General features: G+C 40.3%; 1 protein-coding gene across 11 annotated transcripts; it reads right to left on the bottom strand.

The window, feature by feature from the left end:
* Positions 1–1828: 1828 nt before the first annotated feature.
* Positions 1829–26826, bottom strand: LOC101863981 (transcriptional activator protein Pur-beta). Of its 11 annotated transcripts, none has more exons than XM_005098119.3 (8): positions 26707–26826; positions 22338–22367; positions 21540–21649; positions 18032–18143; positions 15061–15179; positions 14080–14212; positions 12199–12305; positions 1829–9531 (listed from the first exon to the last, which is right to left on the bottom strand). In XM_005098119.3, the coding sequence occupies exons 1-8, from the start codon at positions 26753–26755 to the stop codon at positions 9418–9420; spliced, it is 774 nt and encodes a 257-aa protein (XP_005098176.1). In that variant the 5' UTR covers positions 26756–26826; the 3' UTR covers positions 1829–9417. The 11 variants fall into 11 exon arrangements, with proteins under 11 accessions (XP_005098176.1, XP_005098175.1, XP_035825599.1 ...); XM_005098118.3 differs by having other exon boundaries at positions 12193–12305; positions 26707–26825; XM_035969706.1 differs by having other exon boundaries at positions 12193–12305; positions 14080–14200; positions 26707–26825.
* Between the last annotated feature and the right edge of the window lie 305 nt (positions 26827–27131).

The following is a 27131-nucleotide window of genomic DNA, read 5'->3' as shown; positions in this document are numbered from 1 at the left end:
ACCTTTAATTTAAGACACTGATGGGGTTGCTGCAACTGAATGCTTCGACTCGACAGAGTTCTGTCTTTCGGTTAATCTCTCATAACTACCTTTGTACATTGGGTAGGCTATATATATAAGATCCTGTTTTGTGTCGGCGAATATTTTGTTTTAAGTGGAGCAGTAAGGGTCAGTAAATAACAAACAACAACAAAAGACCGACAGCAGGTTTTTGCCTCATGTGCAAGGCGGAAAGCAGGAAGACTAGATAAAGTTGGAAAAAAATGAGCCCATGAGAGATGCATACAAGGTCCTACTTCTTTGCTTTCCCCCTGTTGACTCTCGTCTGTCTTTGTCTTTTTCTCATCACAAAATAACTTGCGTGTGTTAATTTTTCCTCAAAGGAAAATCTCCCCACAATTTGATGGGGGGAGGGAGGAAGGAACAAAGACATTAATCAATAATTTATATACATGGAGAGAAAAATTGTGATTGACCCAAGTTTTTGTTACTTCAGAGTAGAATCAGTGGGACTAAAGTCCTTTTCAACACAGTGAGGCAAGACAGCTAATGTTACAAAAAGACTGTCTACAAGATAGGGTGTTCATCTCTCAGTCAAAAGTCAAAACAATCCCTAAATTAAAACCTGCCAGTGCTGAAAAAGTTTTCTTCACAAAAATTTCTTCCTTTGTCTTCTTTGAAACTAGGAAAAACCGTCATCATGAATAAAATTCCATTGCACTGCAAGTTGAAGAACCAGCAGTCGATTATCCCCCGAGACCTAGCAGTGGAACATAAAGACATCAATAAAAAAGTAACCCAAGGCATTACCATATATGGAAAGTGGAACTCGGATTCAACGAGAAGAGTTAAGATTCCCCGTTTTTTTTTCTTCTTTAAAATCAATAAAAATATCCCGGATTCAACGAGCACTTAAATCAGCTAGCTTGGATTCAACGAGGTCGCTTCCAGGGTGAACAGCCCCCGCAGACGTGGCTTCGCTCGTTTTTCTCCTAGAACGAACTTTATCTATTCCTGAATACCATCCATCGTGAACCATTATTCACTTAGCCGATTGCATGCGACCAATCAGCGGACTTTTTTTTCTTTATTTTCGTACCAACACATGCATTGTTGGCACGCGCATGTGTCTACTATAGTGTGTGTTGGGGTCAGATGGGCATCCTGCACACGTGTTACTGCGTGTGCATGTCGGGGAGGGGCGCAGTAGCGGTCCGGGCGTTGAACATCGCAGATACAAACGTGTCAGTCTTTTTTCCCCCTATGCTACCGTATGCTAGGTTCTACACAGCAACACAACTTTTCGGTAAACAATCGAGATGACACGGGAGTGTGCATTGGAAGGAATCTGTCTTTTTTTACACAGCTCATAATATGCAGGCATTTCAGGCACTACTTGTTACTTCTCTTTATACATTACTTGCTCAGTGCTTGTAATTAACTGCACAAAACCTTGTGTTTGCAATAACGCACACTCGGATTCAACAAGATTTTAGGTCAGGCCCGGCGACCTCATTGAATCCGAGTTCCACTGAAGTCAAAATACAATTGCCAAAGTCATCTTCATTTTCTCGGTTTCTTGTTATTGCAAGGAATGGGGGTTTTTTTTTCGGTGGACTAAAAGTCCAAAAATTGAGATCTATAAATCCAATTACTGAGACACTTTTCCACTTGCCCAAGTCATTGGGTTGACCATTCACTATGATAAGCTCTAGGGTTTTTATTAAAGTTTTCTCAAACAACAAAATAATGACTTGAGGCAATTGGTGTTTTAAGAACATGACAATATCCCATAGGTTCCAACAAAGAAGAAACAACAAACAGGCAATATGTTGTAACAGTATAGACTTTTAATGGTTGCGCAATGTATGTGTTGATTGAAACTTTCATTTTCAAAATGAGAGGGAAGGGGGAAAAAAATGTGAGAGATGTTTGTTACTGTTAATAAGAGAGAAATAACGGTGCGACCGACAGTCGGTATGACGAGAGGCACCCTGCAGCTGCTGTGAGGATACACACAGAGCATGTCACCCTCCGCACACCCGCCAAGTCACACGTTAGTATAAATCTCTCTACTTTTAATACCATGCTAGTAGGAATCAGCACATGAGAAATCAATACAGCCATCATCAGCATTGACGACGACCCTCATCAACAACAGCAAAACTAGGCATTATCAAACAAAACAAAATTATGTTTTTAAAAAAAACGAGCAACACAACAACACTTTTATCCATACAATCCAAACAGAAAAATAAAGCGGCAAAATGTACAGGCAGCCTCTCCAAACAACTTGATGACATGAACGGCCGAACGTTGCTCCAGCTACGAGACACAAGTCTCTACCTGCCAACAACAACACCACGCATTGATGCTTGAGGACGGGTTTATGTCGCAAACACTTTCCACATGGCTGCCTCATGGCAGGCAATACACCAACCAGACTGGCAACCCCTTTATGTGCAGATAGATCTGCCAACTAGTGGAGAACAGTAGTGGTACATGTGGCAGGTTTATAATTTGTTCCATAAAACTAACATCCATCACTCCCTACTCCCCAAATGAATCTGAGCAATAGGCCTAACTGGCTGTAAAATAAATTCAAAACCTCTGACAAATGGTGCAAATTATATGGAGCAGGGAGGGTAGGTTTTTTGGGTTTCTTAATTAAATGTACCGAGGAAAAACTTTCTACAAATTTTACTTCTAAAAGAACATTGCAGCCCACAAAAAATATGTTTTCAAACTGACTTCTTGCTCTGCATTAATTTTCTTAGATAACTTCAGTTTATTTCTTCCATCTCGTTCAGTCTGAGATCTCACAATAAAAGAAAAACTCAAAGAGCAAAAGCGACAAACTTAACTTAGGAGAAAAGCTTATTTTTATAACAATGGCAAACACCCATTATACTGGACACAACATTTCCACCCCCCAAATCCCTTCGTCAAAATTGTACCGTAGTTTTAAAAAATGTTTAAAACAGAAAAAAAAAGGTGTCATATGAGAAAGAGGTTTCCAACTGTGGTGACAATGGCACAGGACCACCAGCATGTTCATAAACACACACTGTCACACACAAACACACAGACACACTGCCGCGCACACACACTAGCTGCAGCGCAGTGCAGAGAGGATCAAGGGACAAAGTCGACCCCTCAGCCCCTCCCGTCCACTCCACACCACGAAAATACTTTCTCATATATACCTCAGTTTAAAAGAAACAAGGAAAATAAAAATGATTCACATCAAACCTAAAACTCAAACTACAGCGATGATCAATAAATCGTTATGAGTTGAAAGCATTCTAAGAACAGTGTAGAATTTGTTCCATTGTGATACAAAAATAAAACACTCCCTTCACCTCCAAAAAACACAGAAATACTTTGTACAGTGCACAAAACTATGACAAGAGAAGGAGCAAAATCCTGGTAGAAAAAATGACTGGACAATGTTTGGCAAATGTTTGAGAAAATCTTTGCAGAGTTGAAATGTATGTTCTCGCCTCATGGCCTGCTACCTAAGAGTAGGTTCTACCTAAGAGTAGAACCTTAATCGGTTCTCATTTTTTAAGAGTGACGAACATAATGAGTCTTCTGTGAACCCTAAATGAGAAAAAGAAAATTTATTGAAACTCAGGCTCTTTGTTTCAGGGGTTTTACTTAAATTTCCAAGGTGGCCCCTATCATGTTCAGATTGAACAAGCGTCAGAAAAAAAAAGCCCACAGGAATCCCCTCCCTCATGAATGCAAAATAAACCAGGGTTCCTTCTTGCACCATGAAAAAGATTAACAAAGATGTTCAAGAAAAGTCAAACTCTTCTCTCACCCTCGTAGACCTTTTTTTTTTTTCTTCCCATATGCTTTCTTACTTCCCTCACCCAAATTTCCCACTTCAACCTGCGACCTCCCTTTCCAAAAGGCAGTTCTTCATCGCCATTAAAAAACAAAAAAGTAACTTCAGTTTTCTATTTCCTCAGCAAAGCAGAGTCAAACTGAGCAGCACTCTTCTTGCGACAGCAACGACATACAAGACTGTCGTCCTTCTTCTCACACATCCTTCCTTTTTTTACTCCACTCCACTCCACTGCCGACCTATCTTTCTTCCCTATGAACCTCACCTCAAAAAACGCAAAAACTGGAAAATGTACATGACATGTAAGAGCAGAAGCATCACGAATCACAGTAAAAAGTCAAGGTGGTGTAGCTGACCTTGACCCTCCTGGTCATCCCGACTGCGGACGGTCGTCTGGTTCTCTACTTCAAACATTTCCTAACAAAAGTACCAGGCTGAGGTTTCTGGTACAAAATCAAACTTAACAGGACGTGTGACTTGCTGCTTTGTGGTGATGATAGGGGGAGAAACAGACATTTGTGTGGATGTGGTGTGTGTGTGTGTGTGCGTGCATGCGTGCGCATGCATATATGAGTGTGTGTGTGTCTGCGCGCGTGCGTGTGCGTATGTTTGTCTGTGCGCGCGAGCGTGAATGTGTGAAAGGGAAGAGAGGGGAAGCTTTGTGTGAGTGAAGAGAGAGAGAGAGAGAGAGAGAGAGAGACAGAGAGAGAGAGACAGAGAGAGACAGAGAGAGAGAGAGAAAGAGAGAGAGAGAGACTTGGCAAGAAAGCATGATATGGGAGAGAAAAATAGATAGTGTGAGACAACTTCTACAAGTCTGAGGAACAGATCACAAAGACTGCACTGTCGATTGAGACCAAAAAGAAAGTCAAAGGAAACAAGATTAAATTCGTGTAACAACAATTTCACAGAAGTGACAAAATGAAAAAAATTAAATACACAAATTCTTCGATAATAATTCATTAATTCCCCCAACAAACGGCCTATTTCACTCAATGGTTTCTGAGAAGAATGAAAATGACAACAACAACAACAAAACCATTTGCGATACGGGGGGAGGGTCGACCCCACTCCCCGGTATGAGCAGTTCCATGGACACAGGGCACCAGACGGACACCGAAGGAGGAGGTTACAGTAGTACAGGAAGTGCAGAACACAGGACGAGTCCCGGCGCAAACACACGCCCCTTGCCACTACATACAACAGACAATATCAGAGGGCAGAACACGCGACTCGTGGGCAGTGAAAGAGTCCTATCCCATGCTTTATCAATGGCTGTTCGTTTCATCATTTGTGGGCAAAGAGTATTTTTAATACTTTTTCAGTTGTTGGTTAATAAATGAATCATTTTTTCGCGAGTGAGGAAAGGATGCCAGAGTGACAGATCTTCCAATCTAAACCCACTCTCTCCAATAAACACAGCCTTGTCATACGTTATTTTCTTAATCAGGAAGAGCTAACGAGTTGTAGCCTACATCTCAAAACATAAAACAAACTTCCCCAATTACCAAAAAAAAATAATCATACTCATACTACTATGAAATAGATCAGATCAAGAGGCAATCCCAACCTAAACCAATTTCTGAAGTCATTATTATCATTATGTAGTCTATAGGTCCAAAAATGTTAATTTTACTTATGTTTCACAAGTAGAAGTCGTATCAGAAACCGTCTTCACTTCAACATCTGTTTCTGCCATTTATTAATTTTGACAGTTGTTTGAATTCCCAAATACACATTTACCTGAAATTTATGCTTGATGAAAATTCCTATCCCTTGGTTAGACACACAACAATCTTGAACTCACAGGGCAATCTATTTATCGAAACAAACTCCTAGTTCTCTGTCAAAGCCTTCGATATTTCTGCAAGGTTACCCAAATACAAGTGTTTATGGCCAAAAATCATAACTGATGGTTCCAACCTTTACAACAACTCTTCCGTGAAGAAAAGTTACAGGACAATACAAAATCCAGGTGACACACTGGCAGGGTTCGCACCCATGGCCCCAAAGTCCACAGCCCTAACCCAACAAGCCGCGGAGCTTGGCCGCGAAACCATTACACTACAGAGAATAATACACACCAACCAGTTCCTGTACAGACAATAATCAGAACATTTGTTTTGTTTTTTTTGTCGTCCGCCGTTACACGCGACGTTGACACGCAGGGAAAATGTGCTTCACATAGAGCCAGGCTCCAAGGTCAAGGACACGACAATCCATACGCAGCTCACACAATCCCCCAGACGACGACGACAACAACTCTTTACTCGCTCGTTACCTCCCTTACAGCAGAAACAACAGGGGAAGCAGCATCAGGGACGGGCAAAATTCTCCGACAATTCCCCAGCCACTGCTTCAAGAAGGGAACTCTACTCCTTTGATTTGTATGAAATTATACAACAACACAGTTCCAATCACCTTCATCAACAGGCAGCTATAGAAACACGGGACATCTAACACGAAACATACCGTTAAAATCAGTGGAATGCCCATCCCTGAGCTGATGACAGAACTTGCACGATTTGCTAAACCTGACCCAATTCCATGTCAGTCAAATCAACACGCAGCAAGATTTTTTCCCCCTATCTCCCTCTCTCTCTCTCTGCATCAACTGCCATACAAAAGACGTACGAACGCACAATGAGCCCCCTTTGGCGAGCAGAAATAGCAGAATTCATTAGTATTGGAAGTCACCTCCGACATGGTGAATCTTTTACAATGCAAAAATAGAACAACCGAAAAGACATTACAGAGTACAACCCACTGAAATCCCCTCTATGTTTCTCAAATCTCTTGACAGTCACCCATCTTCAAACTACATTCTAGTCCTTGTCAAACATTTTAGAGCCAAAACCCATCAAAATTACCAAATTGTCAGTTCTGTTCAAATCCTAATCCACTTACAAGAAGAAAAAAAGGCCCCTTAAAAACACGTATCTCTACACAAAACTCTACAGAGGACATAAAAAGGACCCAAATGATGTTGATGATGAACAAGAGCCTGCAATTCCCAAACACAGAGAGTTAGTGGGCAGGTCTACATATGAGCGACCACCTACATCTTTCTCCTAGGGAACAAAATTACCACAATACAGAATAATGTAAAACCATGAAATCATGAAACACACCATTCTCTCCACAGAGCAAACACACACAAGAAGAAAATACAATGGCAACAATTCAAAGCAACAACAAGGAACATTGCTTCTGTCAAGTGTATTCTCACTTTTCAAACATTTACATCCAAACTCCATAATAATTAATTTACACACTATGAGGTTGATCACACTATATGTATAAAAAAAGGAATACTTCCAGTGAATACAAGTTACAACTTCTAGTTTCTTACTGTGTTTATTCAATTCAATGAAGTAAACAAGGACAATAACTGGCAGTTTCTGTTTGAACTAATACACTACACATTGGTAACATGTGAAAACAGTGAAAGAGACAAACTGAGCACAAAAACTCACACAAGAAATAAAAGATATTATCACAATACCTTCAATAATCTCATATTATTTATTCCTTAGAAATAATTCCCAGCCTTTTGCTCTAAGGGCATGGGTACGCAACTCACGCGAGCCCTTTCCATAAAATATCCACTAAAAACAAAGAATCAACTCTCAGAAAAGTGACACACTTTTTTTTTTCTTTTTGATTTTCCTTACTCAAAAGTACCTCTATGGTTCTTTCACTTCGAACAATCGAAAAAGAACAACATGGCTCATTTTTTCTTTTCACCCAACCAGGGAGTAGTCCTGTCTTCACCAGCATGTCAGGAAGAGAAGAACAGAGGGTTCCACACCCAGGCTGCCCAAAAGAAAACCCAAGATCTACATCAAAACCAACGTAAGTTTTTTAAAATTCAAAATGTAAAACAAAAACCCACTAAAATTTAGAAACAATATCCTAGCAAACTTTTGAATGTTCAGAAACAATATCCTCGCAAAATCTTAAGGTTAACACATAGTACGAAAAAACAAGTGTCACATCAACCACCAGAACCTCAGCCAGTGGTGCTGACAAGAGCAGCAGCGCCCGAGACGTCTGTCAGGCTGACACCAACACACCTGGGACACAACAGTAATTCAAACATCTTGTGCACACTACAGCCAACACAAGCCACACACACAAATATACATACGCACACACAAATAGGACAAACAAAGGCAAAAAAGATGTGCCTCCACAGCACATATTGTGTTAGTGAAGTTTTAAAAAACTAGCTTGATTGCCTGATAACGGGGGTCTTCTGAGTATTTGCCAAAATGTCCAGGGCGCTGCAACATGGACGTCCGCCATTAATAAAATACGGGCTACATGTGCTCATGTTTTTCGAAAAGATTCTTTCTCACTTCTAGGAAACCAAGCAGCATGGTGTTATATCTCTTGCTGCAAGGCACTGTTAGTCAAGCCTTCCTACCTACAATAAAATATTTCGTTTTTACAGACGACTATTAAATTTTACCACTAGCTCTCTTTGACTATTAAACGCTACACATTGTCAGCTCGCTGTTTCTCATTTTTGATTTTTTTCTAAGCCAGAGGGCAACAACCCTCTGCCAGTGCCTCCCACACAAACGTGTGGTTGATTGATTTAAAAAATGCTTGGTATAAAAATGATTAGCACCAATGAAGTCTAACACGCACACCTGGGAGTGTGAGTGTACTCACTCACTGAGCAGATGCACTAGACCTACATTCAGGTCTGTAATGGGGGAGGAGGGGGGGAAGATGGGTTCTCAACCCCTCGCAACAGTCATGGCACAGGGTTTCTCATTAGTGCATAGCGTCGGCCCCGGCTGGCTGGCTGCCCAACAGGAAGTCTGAAGGCGATGGCCAGGAGCCACGGCCTGGCTCCCCCCTCTCTCTCTTTACAGCCCAGCCTCAAGGGTAGGGTAGAGTAGGGGGGAGAGAGAGAGAAATCAGCACAGAGTTCTGCCTGCCATGCTCAAGACCTCATGCTACAACAGATTGTGCACGTAGAGGCAATTTTTTCACAGGGACGGGCTGAAGACAAAGCTACCCTTTCTTTCTGTCAAGCTTCCAAATAAAATTCAATCTGCCTTAGGGCAAGCAAATTCAAATTCATCTTGTGATTCCAGGGTGGTAAAATACATCACTCATATGCCCACATACGAAGAACATAACAAAAAAAAATTGAGGAAAAACAAAACGTCATTTCCATAAACAGCTATGATTCCCCCATCTGGGTGTGTGCCATAGATGCACACGCCACTCAAAACTCACACAGACAATAGGCAATACCCCCTTGCCCTCCTCCACCCAAAGTACCCGCAAAAACATTTAAGCTTTCATCATCATCATCATTATTATTATCATCATCAAGATCATCATTATTCCATCTTGGTCTGCTCCGTTCACGCAGGACACAACACATCCATAACAATCGCTCTCTTTCTCTCGCGTGCTCCCACGACCACCAGAAGGCCTCCCCGCTCGTCTGCCAGTCTGGCAAAGAAGCACATTTCCTCTGCACAACATCGCTAAAACTGCTGGGAGTGAGATATATCACAGGCGACACACGGGTGGCCCGCCTACTCTCCCTCAGGCTTTGTACTCGCCTTGTCAACAAACTCGGAGATGATGTCCCGGAACCGACCCCACGAGCGCTCTGGAATGGTGATGGCCGTGCGGAAGTTGTTCCTCACCTGGAAAGAATCACATACAAAGAAAGGCACAGTAAGAATATAAAGACTGCAGACATGGTAGGCTACAGCAGGATACACTCTACCAAGAGCATGAATGCATTGGACTACAAGGAGAATACCATCTAACACCACACTGACAAGAAATGCAGTGGAATCCGCTTAATCCGAAAGCTGCGGGACCACTAGAATAGCTTCGGTTCAATCATGATTTCTGTTAAAAGAGATTGCTAAAACAGCGTGAAAATATAACGAGGATTCTATTTACTTTTGGTTCACCACTGTTTTTGGATCGAACAATTTCGATTTAAGCCGACTTGACCGTAAATCTTTTAATCTAAAGAGGTGAGATCATCCCCTTGGGACGTCTGCACAAGTCGCGAAACTCTGGTAAAACTGAAGCTGCACCCCACCTCCATTTCAAACTTGCTTGAACTTGTGCACAAGTCTGGGTCACTGTGGGGTTGGTGCTATGTTTTACAGGAAGAGAAAACAGCTGTCTGTGATTGTTGTGAAACGAGAAGTCATGCTTTACTTTTACCAATCTTGTATACATTTTCATGGCATCAAAGACAAAATACTCAATATTTTTAAAACCTGATTTTGACACATAAAAACTGACAACCTTTTTTTTTTTTTACCTCAATTAACATATTGAAATTTAAGAGCTATTACAGCATGCTTGCTATTTCTTTTTTGGGCAAATTTACACTTGACAGAGACCCACAACTTCTATGCTTGGAAAAAAAGCCTTTTTCTGCCAATACATTGCCAAAATCACAGTATTAAAATATCAGAGTGCCAAAGCCTAAGTGATATAATATTTCCATGAACCCAGTAAAAATAGGGTCTTTTAAAAATATTTTTAAAAATTGTAACCCATTTATCTATGAACCAATTCACTCAATTTTGGAATATTATGTATCGTGGGGTACTCTTTCAATAAAGAAACTAAATAAATGAAACAGTACTAAATGTGAGGAATCGCAATAAAATCAGACGTGCATCAAAGTAACAAAGCGAAGAAACAGGCATTCTTCCGCCAGTTAGGCAATTATGATCAAATTTTTGCTTTTGGCTAAACCCATTTTATGTCTATATAAAAACACATTTCCAGGTGTAGTTTACAGCAAAACGTTGATTAAAGGCAGAAATTGCGATTTTAGAGTTACCTAACTTTGGCTAGGATTTTATTCAAGATAGATTTGGGGTAGGGGGGGTCATTGAAAGCAAGGCAAACGAATAAGCTTTCAGACAATACCAGTAATTTCATATGCCTAAAAATTGGCGAGTGCCCAATTCCGCCACATCGCGACACCAATGGTGTAAGTCTATTACAGTTGGAACAATGCCAAAAATTGAGAGCAAAGAACAACCTTCACTTGTGCTGCATTTGGATGCACATTTCTCTTTTGGGTGGCACAAATTCTTTATTTTCATCTGAATCATACAGTTTTTAGACCAATCCAGACTACCAGATTCATTAGTTGCCTCAAAAGCAAGTAAATTGCTTTATTTTGAGCTCATTACAGACAACAGCATGCCACTATTGACATAACAAAACAACAGGTACGGTGTGGTCAAAAATATGTGGAGCTACTTCTACTCAAATATCTCTTTAACGGGTGAATGAATGTCCCCATACTTTGCACAGCAGTTTGCATCAATTTGTCTTAACTTAATCATATTTTTCCACAACAATTGAGGCTAGATTTAAACAATTTTCTCCATAAATTCATATATAATACTATAAATCTCCGTCACGCGGTATATGGGTTTGTTCACAAGACTTCCCACTTTTCATACACATTTTGCATAAGTGTATGGCCTACCTCACAGCTCACCAATGACACTTTTTAGTGGCAAAACTTGTTACAAGAAATACATTTTATGTTAAACACTTTTTTTGCACTAAATGTTCTAAAAACTTGTTCAATAAGCATAATGTCACAATTACAAAAACATGACGGACTTGCTTTTAAAAGCAATATTGCCCAGCTGTAAACCTTTTAAAATCTGTAGAAACATCTTACTTGGATTTATTTATTGGTATTAAGTAGGGAATTTTCTATAATACAGCTAACAGGAGTTTACAAAAATTGATATAGGTCATTGTGCAAAAGCTGGAGAGTCTATGTCTGATAACCTTTAATCGGTTAGTTTTCTACAGAAGAACAGATGATGTTCCACTATCTCTGAGGGGTAGTCACCTAGCAAACTGCTTTACTCCAATTTGGTTGAGCTGTTGATTGAGGGGCACATGTTGTGTTCTAAGTTGGAAGATTATGGAAGATCAACTCATTGATTGGATCTTGACATGAGGTTGAGCCACAAATTTTTGACCATGCTATAGTTCATTTACTGAAATCCCCGAAATCGAGAAAACTTTACCCTAGGATGCCGCTGTTAAAAATTCACAAAAAACTAATATCAATACCATTAAAAAGCGCAAGGGTTTATTTAAATACTTCAGTCAACTAATATCACATATTTCTCATAGCCTCACAACAACAAAATTTTGAACGTAGAATCGCACATTTATGATTATTAACTTCAGTCTGTCACTTCAGAAAACGACACAAGAGCGTTATTTGTCCTCGGTGAGCTTAGCCAACAAACACACACAAACACAACCAAAGAGAAGTGAAAAAAGGGAATACTCACACTCACCTCCGAGACGCGCAGGTAGACACCCCTGCGGTTGGAGCCCACGTCAAAGTAAAACATTTTGTTTTCCACTCGCATGGAACGGCTCTCGGGCAGCTCGTTCTGTGGCTCTGCGGACACGTGCGACAACAACCACTGGTCAGGCTACACAATAACAACCTCACACTACAATAACACGCACAATAATTATGACTACAGATTAGAATAATAACACACAGGTAATAATTACCTGACACTACAATAATACACACAATAACGTTAAGTTAGTTCTAGTAAGGTTTTACAGCGTTCGCAATTGCATAAGGTTGGTCATATGAGCGCCAAGGGGTGGATGTCAACAGAGAAGTCCAAACAGGGAATCAGGCTTACTCATCTCACCTCTCTAGCCTCAAAAGCACAAAGTCTGCTTCAACTATCAAGGCAACCCGGAAATAGCAGTTCACAAGAGAGTGACAAACATTTTAAAAAGTAGAGGAAATGACAATAGTAAGGATGAGAAAAGAAAAAGCTGCAGTTCCCCCAATGTTGTTCCGGTACAGTATGAGCATGACCTAGATAAATCTGCCCATTTACAATTCTACTGAGCATAAGAACATGTTAATACATGTATCCTCCCTTAGGGAATGGCCTAAAGACACTTCAGTCAATGGCCAAAGGGAGATTGGACTGCTTCACACTTATGCCTCACTGGTGTAGGAGGCAGTGACCCTGGTAAGAAGCACTCTGTTCTTGAGATCACGGATAAGCGCAACAAAGACATTGCTGACTCCGTTAGCCTCTAAACCTCTTAACACACAACAATGACTTCACACTACTATAACATATCACAAAGAAACAATAACCTGCTGTCAGACTTCACACAACTGAAACACACAATAACAATCTCATAACACACAAACATCTACAATAGCATTGCAAATGTTCTGTCCATCAGATCTCGCACTTTCTCTTTACTCTATTAAACCACCCGCTAAACCACTTAACACTTAATATCTTGCAAACTACTGAACTTTGCCATGATCAACCACACAGTAAACACTTAAGTCCCTGAAGTTGAATCATATGTTACCACTAGTCAGCACAGTAACGTAATCACATATCGCCTGAGACAGATTAGGAATATAATACCCAAAAGAGTGCCTAACAAACACCTGCCAAAATCCTTACAACAAGATGATGGTAGACAGTTACTAATCTTTCCTAGCCAAGCACATACAAGGCTAGAGATATATCTTTTCCCAAAATAAAAAATAGGATTCAGTCACATTTTTTGTCTGCCTAAAAATCTACAAGCTGCCTTCACTTTCATTCTTATTACCATCATACTGCATGCTATATGCAAGTTCACAGGAACAACAAACGTGAATATAGCAAACATGTTCATTTAACACAGCAAAAACTGAAAATGAAACGTAAAAGCATTGCCCATCCCACTGTCAAGTACCCCTTTCCCAGTTTCAGTGTCGTTTAGCACCTCCCCCTACCCAACACCCCCCCCCCTCCAATCTCCTGGACTCGAGTCAGAGAGACCTATCTACAACTTGTAATATCTCGAAGAGGGAATATTGTCATCATCATTCCACAACAGCCCAAGTCAACTTCTAGGGGTTTCAAGATAAAGCTGTAATTCAAATTAACACATTATGGAGCACCTCACAATATGCATTCCTTGTTTCAACATTACCTTCCTGGTTTTCATTTGCCCAAGTCGCTGTCCTGATTTGGGCACTATCTTTTTCTTTAATTTTCTCAACACATCAAATAATGACTTCAGCACTTGTGGAATATTAATGCTGACCATATTTTTTCCAGCATTGTCTGACTCTCTCCCTGCAATAACAGGTTCAATCCATGCAATAACTACTCCATTTCTCACTCCCTTACCTTGGTCGTCTGTGCCAAATTCCTCCAGCAGTTCAGTGAGAGCATCACGGAACTCGATCATGCCCTGTGCCGGGATGGCAATCTGTGAGCGAGGTCCGCCGCGGGGGATGGTCTGCGACACCTGTTCAGAAACCTGACGGTCAGCAAGGTGTGAAGGAACATGAGATGAGAAATGAAATTGAAAATGAGAAAACAAAAATACATCAAAACAATCGTGAGAAAATAATACATCAAAACAATTATGAAAACATGTTACAATCAAGCACAGGACTGAAACAAATTCAGATCATCCCATTCATCATACACAAATACTAACTAAGAAACATCACATTATTTTTTTCGGTTGTTGTAAAACAGCGACTACCTTGAGTTGTATGTTTACAAAATCATAAGAAGAAGAAATCCTAACCAACATTCCCATTTTGAAGACTCCATTTTAAATAACTTCCAAATTCTGTATGTAAGTTCCAAACCACATCATCAATCAAAAGCCATGGGAACAAAATCAAAATGGCCACAATGTTCAATCAATACTTGGGTCATCATCATCACACTTAAAAGTCTCACCTCATGCTGGCAAAACTCTCAGAACTTCAAGGACTTTACCCAAACGTTTTATTACATTACATCAATGTACTATTGTATTTTTGTTACTATTTCAGCAGTACGAGGGACAGACCATCCATCAAGAACATGTCTACAAAGTAAAACTTCATTTTGAACAAATACAAGCACTTTAAAAAATCTGTGAAGCAAAACTGCAAATATCTTTGAAGAAAAAAAAGCTTCAATCTTTCCAGATATTGTATGAACAGATTATCTAGCATTTGCCACAATGGCAAAAAACAAACACACACAAAAAAAAGCCTTTTGTCAATCTACTAAGCAACTTATTTTTATTAACAAAAAAGAAACATTCATCCACAACCTTCATCATCAGATATCTACAAGGAAAAAGACAAGACAGAAAGAGACACCTACTCGCAGAAAGCGGCCCCTCTGATTCTCCTTCAGGTCCAGGTAGTAACGTCTGTTGTCTTTGACGATGATCTCACTCTTCAATTTCCCGTCCTCTGGTGGAGTCTCTGAGTTAGTGGGACCTGAGGAGGATGCAAGTACACCATGTCACAACAACTGGGTCCTGAGGGAACTAGAAGTTTCTTGTATTTGTAATTATAAATGGATTACACCCCATTGACACAATTTAGATCATTCAGGAGGCAGACATTCAAATTTGTCTGTCCGAGCCAACCCGGGCTAGAGTAGAAAAGAAGTAAACTTCAACCTCCTACTACATAGGTTCAGGGTCACCGTGGGAGTCACAGTGAATCTGGTAATGTCTTTCAGGATCAGGAAACAGTGGAAAGCTTGGAATTCTACCTTTTTTTTTAAAAACCAAAACCAAAAGACCTCCCACCTACAAAGTCTGTTTCAACAAGACTAAGTAAAAAGTGTATCAACAAATATTTCAAATTCAGTAACCCAACACAACCTAAAATCTGGAGAAACTATCAGCTGTGCCACCGAATCACAATTTACCAATGGATCAAGTCTTTAAAACTCAATCGTAGTCTGAGCCAAGATCTCAGCAACCATAGAAATTATTAAAGTACTCTTCTTCAGACACAACTTGATTGACCCCATACACATTTAAGTTTACCATAAAACATCTCTTGACAACTTCAATTTACTTCTTTCTCTACTCAAGTGCACTTCACAGTGCAATAACTGTAAGTGCTTCATGACCTGAAAGGGATATATGTCATCCCAGCAGACAAACGGCGATACACGATTTAATAAAAACCTCCCCACATAGGAAAAGGACTCACACCTTCAGAGTGCCATGACAAAGAGCCTAAACTGTTACCAGGGTTCCTGCCATGAACTCTCCATCAAATTCAAGGAGTTTTCAAGGAGGTTTCGAGGAGAAATTTTTAAAATTCAAGGAGATTTGGTTAAGAAATTTATGACGAAAGCCTATTTTTTTAAAAACACTAGTCCGAAAGGAAGCATATCATATTCATAGTTTCGATTTTCCTAGAAAAACTGTTCCCACGGTGACTGCCAACCCGGCTTCTCAATTTTCGGGGGGGGGGTCTCATCCATTCTCCAGGGGCATGTTACATAACAACGACAGTGCATGCTCCATTTATATATTATATAATAATATATACACACACGCGCATGTGGTACATTGAATCCAGTCAACAACATGTCAGTGTGGCACTGGGATACTGTGCACTGGGATACTGTGACTTAAGTTTTTCAGTCTGTTCTAACTTATTTATATTTTCCCCTCATCATATTCGCTTATATAAACTATATAAAAATGAATCTAGCTTTGAGCCTGAGAAAAGGCCTAGAACCAGAATATCCACTGTCAAGAACCAGTTGGGGTGTCAAGGTTTAAATAATAAACGTGAAAGACAAAAATCATTACTCTAGCTCAAAGTAGAGTAATAACATGAATGGCTCAAGTAGACTATTCAGAGCGAGAGGTGTAAGAACTGTCGGAGGGCAAGAAGCAGTGACACTGAAAATCTGCGAATCTTGAACAGAAAGCTAAAATATACAATAAATATAATTTACTATCACCTACGCAATGAAACGGGGAACCCTTTAGTAAAAAGAACACGGCTTAGACGGTTTGAGTATGGTGGATCCCGATTTCACACTAGGACTGTGCATCAACGCGCCCTTTGCAGAGAGAGATCTAAGAGATCTACCAACTTCCAAGTTCAGTTTTGTTGTCATCCGGTGTTGCCTTCAACCTCCAGCCCCCCCCCCCGCGTGTGGTTTTTAAAAAAAATCAATAATCCTCCCATTCCCGAGTCCTATACTTCGCAGCGCTCAAACTTTGCATGAACTTTGGTGACCTCAACCATCGCCGATACTCACGATGTGACGAAAACCCACAGGTTCAATGACCGGTCACGATGGCGAGCCCGACAAGAAGCTTGTATAACTTTCTTTTTCTTTTGTTTTTTTCACACAAGTGACAGCACAGGACAAACGATTTATTTTCATGGGCGACACAGCGTTTGTAATGCAGAGCCTGCATGTTACAAATGTGGCGTTATCAGACTACTATAGGCCCTACCGGCAAATTTCTGGGTGGTAACGAAAGCGAAAGTAGATCTTGATTTTCCCGATCGAGCTCCGGTATCGCACATACTTCCACTTGTTGCCGCCTTACCGCATGTGCGCGTGTAACGTACTCTCAGGCCGGGAAAGGCCGAATAAATATTATATCACAATCGCGACCGGCCTAAATGAACTCAAGGACGTTATCGGATTTGGTTTTCAAATATATTCTAGAACTTTTATGTATTTCCGCGGGTCTTTCACGGGGCAATTTACAGATTTCTTCAAATTCCCGTTGCATTCCGGATCTCAGCGATTTTTTTCCAAATTCCTGGGTGATTACAGGGGCCCCCGGGATTCCCGGGGCCTGGCAGTCACCCTGTTCACGTGTTCCTGTCCGATCTGGCAAAATTCAAGGAGTTTTCAAGGAGATTTTTCCTTGAAGGCAAATTCAAGGAGTTTTCAAGGAGATTTTTCCTTGAATGCAAATTCAAGCAGTTTTCAAGGACTCCTTGAATTCAAGGAGGCCGCGGGAACCCTGTGTTACACCAACAAACACCTGACTACACAGTGCTCACAGCCACAAACATCACACACACACACACTAAAGCTTTGTTCCAAACTCAATTTCATTCTATGATTCTGTGCAAAGCCCAAGAGATCAAAAGATCAAAATAACAACCTATCAGAATGGCAAATCTAAACAAGCAAAAACTTTTTAAAATGTTAATAAAGGTATGATCAAAATGTAGGGTGTGTGTGGTCAGTACTGCAATGGTAGGCCAAACTGGCAGGCAGAGCAAGTGCCGGGCCTGGCCACAAGCCGGTGACAGGAGATGTCGGTGATCCGGTGGGAACGAAAACTCACTGTGCTCACCTAGCCTCGAGTAGTGCTCGGAGAAATCAGACAGGAAGTCCCGGAACTCCGCGGCCGACGACATGGCCAGAAGGAGGCGACTCTTCTTCCCTCCTGCTCCCACCTGGTAAACAAGAGAAAGGAGCGAAATAATAAATATTGCTTGGGGGAACAAGTTTCAGAGTTTAGGCAGAACTGTAGGAATAAGCTGACTGACACCAATGAAAATAATTTATTCTGCATCAAATAAAGAGGAAGGCAGTGTTTAAAGAGGAAAGTAGTGTGCAGCAACTCTTGCTGCTAAAAAGAGACACTTTCAATAAAAACTGGGACTTTCCTGACAGAATACTTTGGGAAATCATAAAAACTACAGAGGATAAATTATTACAACGTTAGGAACCTCTAAACAAAGGAAGCATTCAGATCAGAGCTGGCTGTACTTGAACCCACTCCATCCAAAAACACTTCCTGGTCTTTACAAAATGATTAACTAATCTATGTGTATGTCTCGACACGATTAAATTTATGACCAACATGTGCCATAAGACAATGAAGGCATATATTGATGAATGGTACAAAATTGGCAATTTTTTAAAAAACTTGATCACAAGCTGCATCATTTTTGTTTTAGTATCTAGAGGTTTTATGGCACTCGCAACTGCATAAGGTCATATGAGCACCATGGGGTGGATGTCAAAAGAGAAGTCCTTACAGGGATCAGACTTACTCTGCTCACCTCTCTAGCCTCAATAGCACAAAGTTTGCTTCGACTATCAAGGCACCCCGGAAATAGCAGGTCACATGAGAGTGACAAACATACAAAAGAAGTTGAGGAAAAAATGACAATAGTAAGGATAAGGAAAGAAAAAACAGCAGTTCCCTGTTGTAGTTCAGGCAGTTATGAGCATGACATTGTTGGATCAGCCCATTTACAATTCTACTGTGCATTAGAACGAGAAATGTCCCCCCTTTGGGAATGGCCTAAAGACACTTCTGTCAGTGGCATGGGGTCTTGTACGACTTTGGTATCTCAGTCTGTTTTTACTGATGGATATTTTCCGCTCGTCATATTCTCCTATATAATCTATATATAATGAATTCTGTTTTGAGCCTGAGAAAGGTCTAGAACCAGAATATCGACTGTCAAGAACCAGTCTGGGTGTCATGATTCATAATATAATAAACTTGAAAGGCAAAAGTTATTGCTCAAACTCAAAGTAGAGTAATAACTTGAATGACTCATGTAGACCTATTCAGAGTGAGAGTTGTAAGAACTATGGGAGGGCACGATGCAGTGACATTGAAAATCTGCATATCTTGAACAGAAAGCTAAAATATAGGCCTAGATATAATTTACAATCACCCATCCAATGAAGTGCGAACTCTTTAAGTTAAAAAACACGGCTTGCAAGATATGGCGGATCCCGATTCTACACAAGGTCTGCATCAACGCCCGCTTTACAAAGAGCTCTAGTAGTAATCACAATTGGTCGCTTTTAAGGACAAGCGGGCTAACCCAGATTTCGGGGCTTTCCAGAAATCTTGACCTACACCAAGAGTGGGCATTGCCCTACCTATAGGAGAAACTTGGTTTCACTGGTGTGAATATTTGTTTAGTTGTAGAGAAAACTCTCCTTGTTTTTTAATGAAAATGAACAAGGGACAAAAACTTTACCTTTGATTTTCTCAAAACAGCATTTTTCTGGATAGCCCACTTGTCCTTAAAAACACCCAATTCTAAATACTAAAATTTGCTTCCAAGTTCAGTTATTGTCCTCTGGTGTTGCTTTCAACAACCACCCCTCCTCCTTCCTCCCCCGAGGGTATCTTTATAATTAATAATCAATAATTCCCCCAATTTCAGAGTCCTATACTTCACAGCGCTCAGACTGCGAATGAACTTTGGTGACCCCAACCAGTGCTTCCACCAGCTGAATCTGAAAAGTAAGGAAAATTCTGCAGGGGGTCTGGGGGCCGCAGAGGCCCCCAGCAGGGTCCAGGGACAGCGCCCCGGTGGGGGTTCAGGGGGCGAAACCCCCGAAGAAATTGAAATTTAGTGCTTTTAGAGGGTAGAAAATGGCATTTGGGAGCCTGTTTGAAGATATTGCCTACAGCCCATAATATTTATTTTTTCACATTTTGTCTTGTTTGACTTCATCGCCAGCATATCTTTCCAATGCTGGAAATGTTTAAAAGCAGGTTCCCCTTTCATTGCTACTATAATTCAATTAATTTGTAGTCGCACCATTGACAGCAGGCAAACCTGGGAATAATGAATAGATGTACCTTCAAAATACGGTTGTGGCAACAATCCGAAGATAGACAGGAGGAATGAGTGAATGACAGGAATGAGTGAATGACAGAAAGGAGGAAGTTGGCACAAAAGGTTCGCAAGGTTTTGATCCATCTGCAGGTAAAAAAAGTACTGCCGACCAACACGCAATGAATGCATGGGACTGGGACATTGCGGTATAATGTCCGATTGCAGGAAATGCGCAATTTGGCAGGTTTCTATAACGTTAACTTGTTGCCGAGAGAATTACCGTAAATATCCGTACCTTATACAAGACGATACGAAGGCGAGTACGGAATTTCCACAGTCCTGCACTGTCGCAGTTTTTTTTACGGAGGGAGTAGATAATGATGGAGGGACAAGTACGGAACTGGCAGAAAGTACGGATTTCCGTAAAAATACGGAAGAGTGGAAGCACTGCCAACAATCGCCAGTACTTACAACAAAGTGAAGGGAACATGCAGGTTCACTGACCGATCACAATGTCAAACCCGACAAGACGCTTGTATAACTTTCTTTTCTTCTTTGTTTTTTTCAAAAGTGACAGTACAGGACAAATATTGATTTATTTCATGGCGACACAGCGTTTGTAATGCTCAACCTGCATGTTACAAATGTATCAGACTCAGCAAATTTCTGTGTGGTAACGAAAGTGAACGTAGATCTTGATTTTCCCGATCAAGCCTCGATATCACACAAACATTTCCGCTTGTCACCCTAGCCGCTTATTCGTGTGAAACATACTCTCCGACCCAGAAAAGCTGAATGAATACCACAATCGCGACCTGCAAAAATGAACTGAAGGATGTTATCGGATTTGCTTTTCAAATATCCGAGAACTTTTATGCATTTTCCCAGGTCTTTCCCAGGTCCTTCCCAGGGCAATTTAAGGATTTCCTCAAATTCCCGGGTCTCTGCGATTTTTTTCAAATCCCCCCTCCAAGATTCCAAGGGCCTGGCAGTCACCCTGATTAACGTAACAAAAAAAGAGATTCCTCTTGCTGCAGAAGGACAACAAGACAAGTTTTGCAAAACACACAAAAATTAATTCATTAGCAGCAGCTTTGAGCTGAGATGCTGGTAAGGTATATTACTTTTCTAAGTCCTTGTTTACAAATTGGCCAAAACCTTTCAAGCCTTTCATGAAGTACAAGACGAAGATACGATAAAGCTTTCTAGCACGAAGCTCGTGAACAGAGAAGAAAATAGTGTTAGATGAATACTCACTTCTGCCACTTTGATAAAGCGGCCTCGCCTGTTCTGCTTCACATCCAGATAGAATCGCTTGGACTGAATGTGAAGAGTCCGAGTGGCCAACTCCTGCTCCGCAGCTCCACCTGAAACGGATGACAAGCACATTGTTAAAATTTAAAAATATGTTCGTGATTTTCGACAAATATTCAGATTTTTTTTATCTATAGAGGTAGGACTTCCTGAACAGCTGAACCATAGGACAAGAGGGAAAATGGCGAAAGTAACAAGACTTGATGATTGCCAAGTGCGCGTAATGTCGATGCAGAATTCTAATCTCCGCCAAAGTCACAGGACTCAATAAGACAGGAGTTCCTTAAATGAAACAAAATCCCTAAACAATGCTGTCTTTAATGAACTACCAGAACAAAAGATTTCAAGCAAAAATTATTAAAGCGCATTGAGCTACTTTTTGGGAAATGCGTTATATAAAAAATGTTGTGTATTATTTTTATTATTATTAAAGAATAATTTCATATCCTATGTTCAGATCATCATTCATGGTGTTACAATTGTAAGCCTCAGTTTTTAAAAATAGAAATTACAATCCTAACTTACAGTGAAGACAAAAGTAAGTTATGGAGCATTCAAAATCTATAGTTTATTTCCAGTTTATCCATCAAAAATAAAATTCACAGACATGGCTTTCGGTTGCAACCATTTTCACTTAGTATAAAATACAAAACATTCAATGTCAAACATTTCTGTCTTATCCAATAAACCACTGGCTCTAGTTAAATATTACTTAAAAGTAAAAAAAAATATATATCTCACCGAGAGCAGACTCACCTGGATCAGATGCCTCTGCGAAAGAAAACAAAGAGAAAAATACAATTAGCATATCTGCAGAAATAAAAGAACTACTGATTAGCATGACTATGAATTCAAACATGGATGTAGAAGTAGAAAGCTTTGGAACTCTCAATTTAAGCTCATTTCATATTTTATGTTATTGAATTAACCAGACAAATTCGTTTGAGCTGATGAAAACTGACAAAAGCAAATAAATACCCAACCGAACAGTTGACGCGCCCATTCAACTTTACTATTTAACATTCATGATTATGCGCTATTCACAGCTATTTAAAGTGTGGCAGAGCCATTAAAATGTGTGATTTTTATGGAAGATGGATTTTCATCTCGTTTTTCTCAACCTATAGTAAAATTAGAGCATAAATATTATTCCTAAAATCATTCAGATACATACAACAATACTCTGAACTAGAAGATTACTAAACAGAGTAAAGTAGAGCCCACAAGAGCTATAAAACGTAAGTATTCACAACTATTCAATATTCACTAGTCACACCATACCATGAATAGCGGAATAGCGTATTAAAATAGAGAAATAATATTAATACTAGATCTAGTGTTTCGGCTTGGTTTGCAGAAAGCATTGAGAATCAACATAGTTGACAAAGAAATAAAAGGAAACTCCTCAGAATATTTCGCTGAAAACATCACTTTGCGATTAGATTTCGCTTGCTTGAGCTCCATGTTATTGAATCTAATAGTATATCAGACTCGAAAGATCTAGATCTAGCAAACAGCATGCGAAAGTCTTCGTTGTTCAAATTCAGAACCAACAGCTCATCTACCCGCCATTAGGCTATTCATTCAAACTTTCGTTGACCTATGACCCGGATGGAGAATACAACAAAAAAAATCAGAACCCTAGATCTCTTGCCACCCGATTTTGAGGCTTTAAAGTGCCGAAAAAAATTTTCCAGGGACGAGGCTTTAAAGTGCTGACAATTTCTTTTTTCCCTGGAAGGTGAAATCGTAACAGTTATGATTTTATAGTAGTATCGGTTGGCCACTATGGGCTAGGGTTAGTTTTGGTTAAGTCTCTTCTTTAATGTGTTTGTTGGGGTGGTCGCTCGATACTGAAGCCCTTCCTCATATTTTACTTCATGAACAACATCTTTAACTTTATATCCCATCTACCCCTTCAATTTTAAATGCATTTTGTATATCAAACCATTTCCCATTTATTTTTCATACAACTGATTATTATATTTTATTCTTTAAGGACAACACTCTTTGAGTCTAAACATGATAACACTGATAAAAATGTCTCTCATCAATACCACCAAGTCACCAAAACATCAAAAAAAGCTTCTTTTTTTAAAAATATCTTGAACGAAACCATAAACGAAGGTTTAAAAGTATTTCAACCCCCCACCCCTGTTTATCTATTTTGGACCACTTGTCCAAACACTATTTTTGACAAGTGGTCCAAGATAAACCCCTGTACTAGTAGGAACAAATCTGTTTTATTTTTCCGCCAGTGAACAAAAGAACAAGAGATCATAAAATTTGTGTGATTTTAGTGTAAGTTACTGTGGCAATTTTTCCCATAAAAAACAGTTTCATTAAAAATATAAACCAAGGTACAAAAGTTTTTAAAATGCACAGAAAATTGAGATGGCCAACCCGAAACTGGTACTAACTAATACTGAAGGTAATTTGCCATTTACAAACAAAAAAGAAGTTTCATTCAGATATCTAGATTTTAGATGTTGCACATGATCGTTGGTCGTGGTAAGTTGGAAAATAATAAAGGGGGGCTAATGAATAAGGAGCAGGGGGTGCGCAAAAAAACTGAAAATTAATAAGCAGGGACGACACACACACTTATTTAATACCTTAGAGTAGGCTTGCAAGACAACCACGTGCCATGACCCCTCAAAATTTGAACACCGAAATGACTTTTAACACTTTGTAGTCAGTCACTTGGCGCAATAATGCGAGGTGAAAATTAACCGCTCCTGTCACCTGGCGCAAACAGGCCCGAGAAGTCCATGACTGCAAAGTGTTGAAAAGGCAGTAAATTTGCAAGTTTTTGTAAAATTAAGGGTAAGATGGGGTTCACACACAGAATCACGAGGAAAGTGACACAATCAAAGACTCGGGGTCCCAAGATGTCACGAGTGGGCTGGATCTAGACAGCCATTCCACTCACACTGAGATGTGAGACTGCTGTCCTTGTTAACGAGCATAGCTGAAAAAGTGCTGGCAAAAGGAATGCATACCCCTTTAAAATGAAGGGGTCAATCTAGCAGCATGAACTGTGAGAGATTTCAAATGTTTTCCAGGCTGATGCTTCAATTTAAAGCTTCATTTGTGTTACAAAAGTTATTTTTTAATTAAGGCCACCTCTATTCTCACCCCAGGTGAGAATAGCGCAGGCGAGTCTTTTGGCTATTCTCACCTGGTGTGCGTTCACCGTTATAGCCTAGATCTATGCCAACCAATTTTGCGTTCACCCAGAACCACAGCATTCTACACTGTGATAACATAAAAATTTTAGAATTCTGTGCCGTGAACAAACGTTCCATTACTACTGTTAGCCTAAAAGCGTACAATTTTGTCTGTGGGCAGGGGAGAGAGAGAGAGAAAGAGAGAGAGAGAAAGGAGTCGCGTCAACTTCCGGGCAAAACAAAATGGCGACCCGTGTAGTTCGGCTCGATTCGAAAAGTTAAATAGCCGTAGCATCTTTGTAGACGACGAAATTAATTTACTTTCGTGTTTTAACATCATTTTTTAACTTTGTTTTGGTCAATTTGATCTCGTCCACACCTATAGACAGTATTCAGAAAGAGACAGAGAGAGAGAAGAGAGGAGGAGTAGATCTTGCAGGAACTTCCGGGCAAAACAAAATGGCGACCCGCGTAGTTTGGCTCGATTCGAAAAATGAAATAGCCATAGGCCTAGCATCTTTGTAGACGATCAAATTAACTTACTTTTGTGCTATAATAACATAATTTTTTCTTTGCTTTTATCCATTTGATCATCCACACCAATAGAAAGTATTCCGAAATTAGGAAAAACAGGTCTTGTTTCACATCGGGTGAGAATAGCCAACGGTGGCAAGTCTCACCCGGGGTGAGAGGTCGATCGTATTTTTATTCTCACCCCGGGTGAGGATAGCCACTTCCTTTAGTTAATGAAAGCAGTCATTTCCTACCCTTAGCCTTAACCAACAGCTAGATCTACCAGAGTTTTAATAAATACACAGACAATTGAAATACTAAATGAAAAAAAAATTACCTTGAGAGGACCGAACCAAATCCTGCATATTTAGACAAGAGACAAGCACCCTGCCTATGCACAGAATAGACTTACGATAGAGAATAATTTTAACTATTTAAAAAAAATAAAAACTGGGATTCAAGATTTCAGAATAGAGACTTACTCACACGTCTCATTCCTTGAGTAATTCATACTGTTCTATAAAAAGCAAGGTTCTGAGATCAGTTTCAAAATAGAAACTTACTCATAAAGGGTACTTTTAACTGAAAGTGAAAGCAAAGTATTATGATCAGATTCTATCACAATAGTATTCTCCCCCCCCCCCCCCCCCCCCCCTTACATGCACACACAGATCTTTTCCAAAAATCAGTGAGGCCAGCCTTTTTAGGAAGCAGACCTCGAACTCAAGGCAAGAACAAAAATAACAAGGCCAGGCAACTGGGTTGAGGGAAAGGGAAAATATGAAATTTTAATTTGAAACTGGTGGGCACTAGAGATCTAACTCCAGCCGAGACGCTATTCTCCGCATTGGCAATACTAGAGCACTGCAGTATCAGGTGGTTCATAAGAATTCAATAGAGACACAGGCACTGGAGTAAGAGATTGGCAGGGAGTGTGTGTGCCAGTCTGTGTGTTTGAGGGGGTGGGGGGCTGTGTGTGTCTGTATGAGAGAGAGGGAGAGGGAGTGTGTGTGTCTGTGTGTTTGAGGGGGTGGGGGGGGGGCAGAGTTAGAGACCCACCAGGGCCTGGACCTGAAGTGAGAAGCAAGTAGCCCAGTTAGTTGACAGCGTTGTTACGCATTGGAATTGACTTCCTACTTATTGCAACGCACTATGCGGCTCGTGTGTCCTAATCGGCTGAAATGACTTGCGGACAATGCCGACGCGCTGGGTGTTCTGGAAATGTTAAAAAATAGTTAGGATTTCCATTCGTCAACAAAACACCTGACCCGACCTCGCACGCACCGACCGACCACAGCAGATTACGCCAACGGCACGGAAGTGTCATGGTGACCCACATCTCAAAGTGCAAAGTGCATGAAAAGAGTGGACATTCTGGGAGCATTAAAGCATTCTTTCTAAAAATCTAGAGCCACTTGTTGTCATACCTTGAGCCTGCGGCTGTTGCTGCTCGTCTCCACTCTCACGGTCTGACATGGTGCAACCCTCCTGAACAAATCCACTGCCTCCTTCTGATTCTAAAAAAATTATTCATGAAGTAGTACGCACAGTTTGATGACGTACATTACATGGTCAGATGTAAAATATGACCTTCGATTTCGTACGACTTAATTTTCCAACGCACACCGGAAACGTCTCTGGGTCAACAAGGGAAGCAACCGGGAAAACAAGCATTTCATTATTTTCATCATAATTTTGTAACTTTCGTCTCTAGAAAAAAGCTAGAATCTAGATCTAACTTCAATGTGGGTAAAATTGAGGATAATGGAGAAAAAACAGTGATGGGATGTGTGAATGTGAGTGTGAGTATGTGTGTGTTTGTGTGTGTGTGTGTGTGTGTGTGTGTGTGTGT

The sequence above is a fragment of the Aplysia californica genome, unplaced genomic scaffold, assembly GCF_000002075.1.
Source record: "Aplysia californica isolate F4 #8 unplaced genomic scaffold, AplCal3.0 scaffold00173, whole genome shotgun sequence".
NCBI lineage: Eukaryota > Metazoa > Mollusca > Gastropoda > Aplysiida > Aplysiidae > Aplysia > Aplysia californica.
This window is presented reverse-complemented; position numbering and strand designations above follow the sequence as displayed.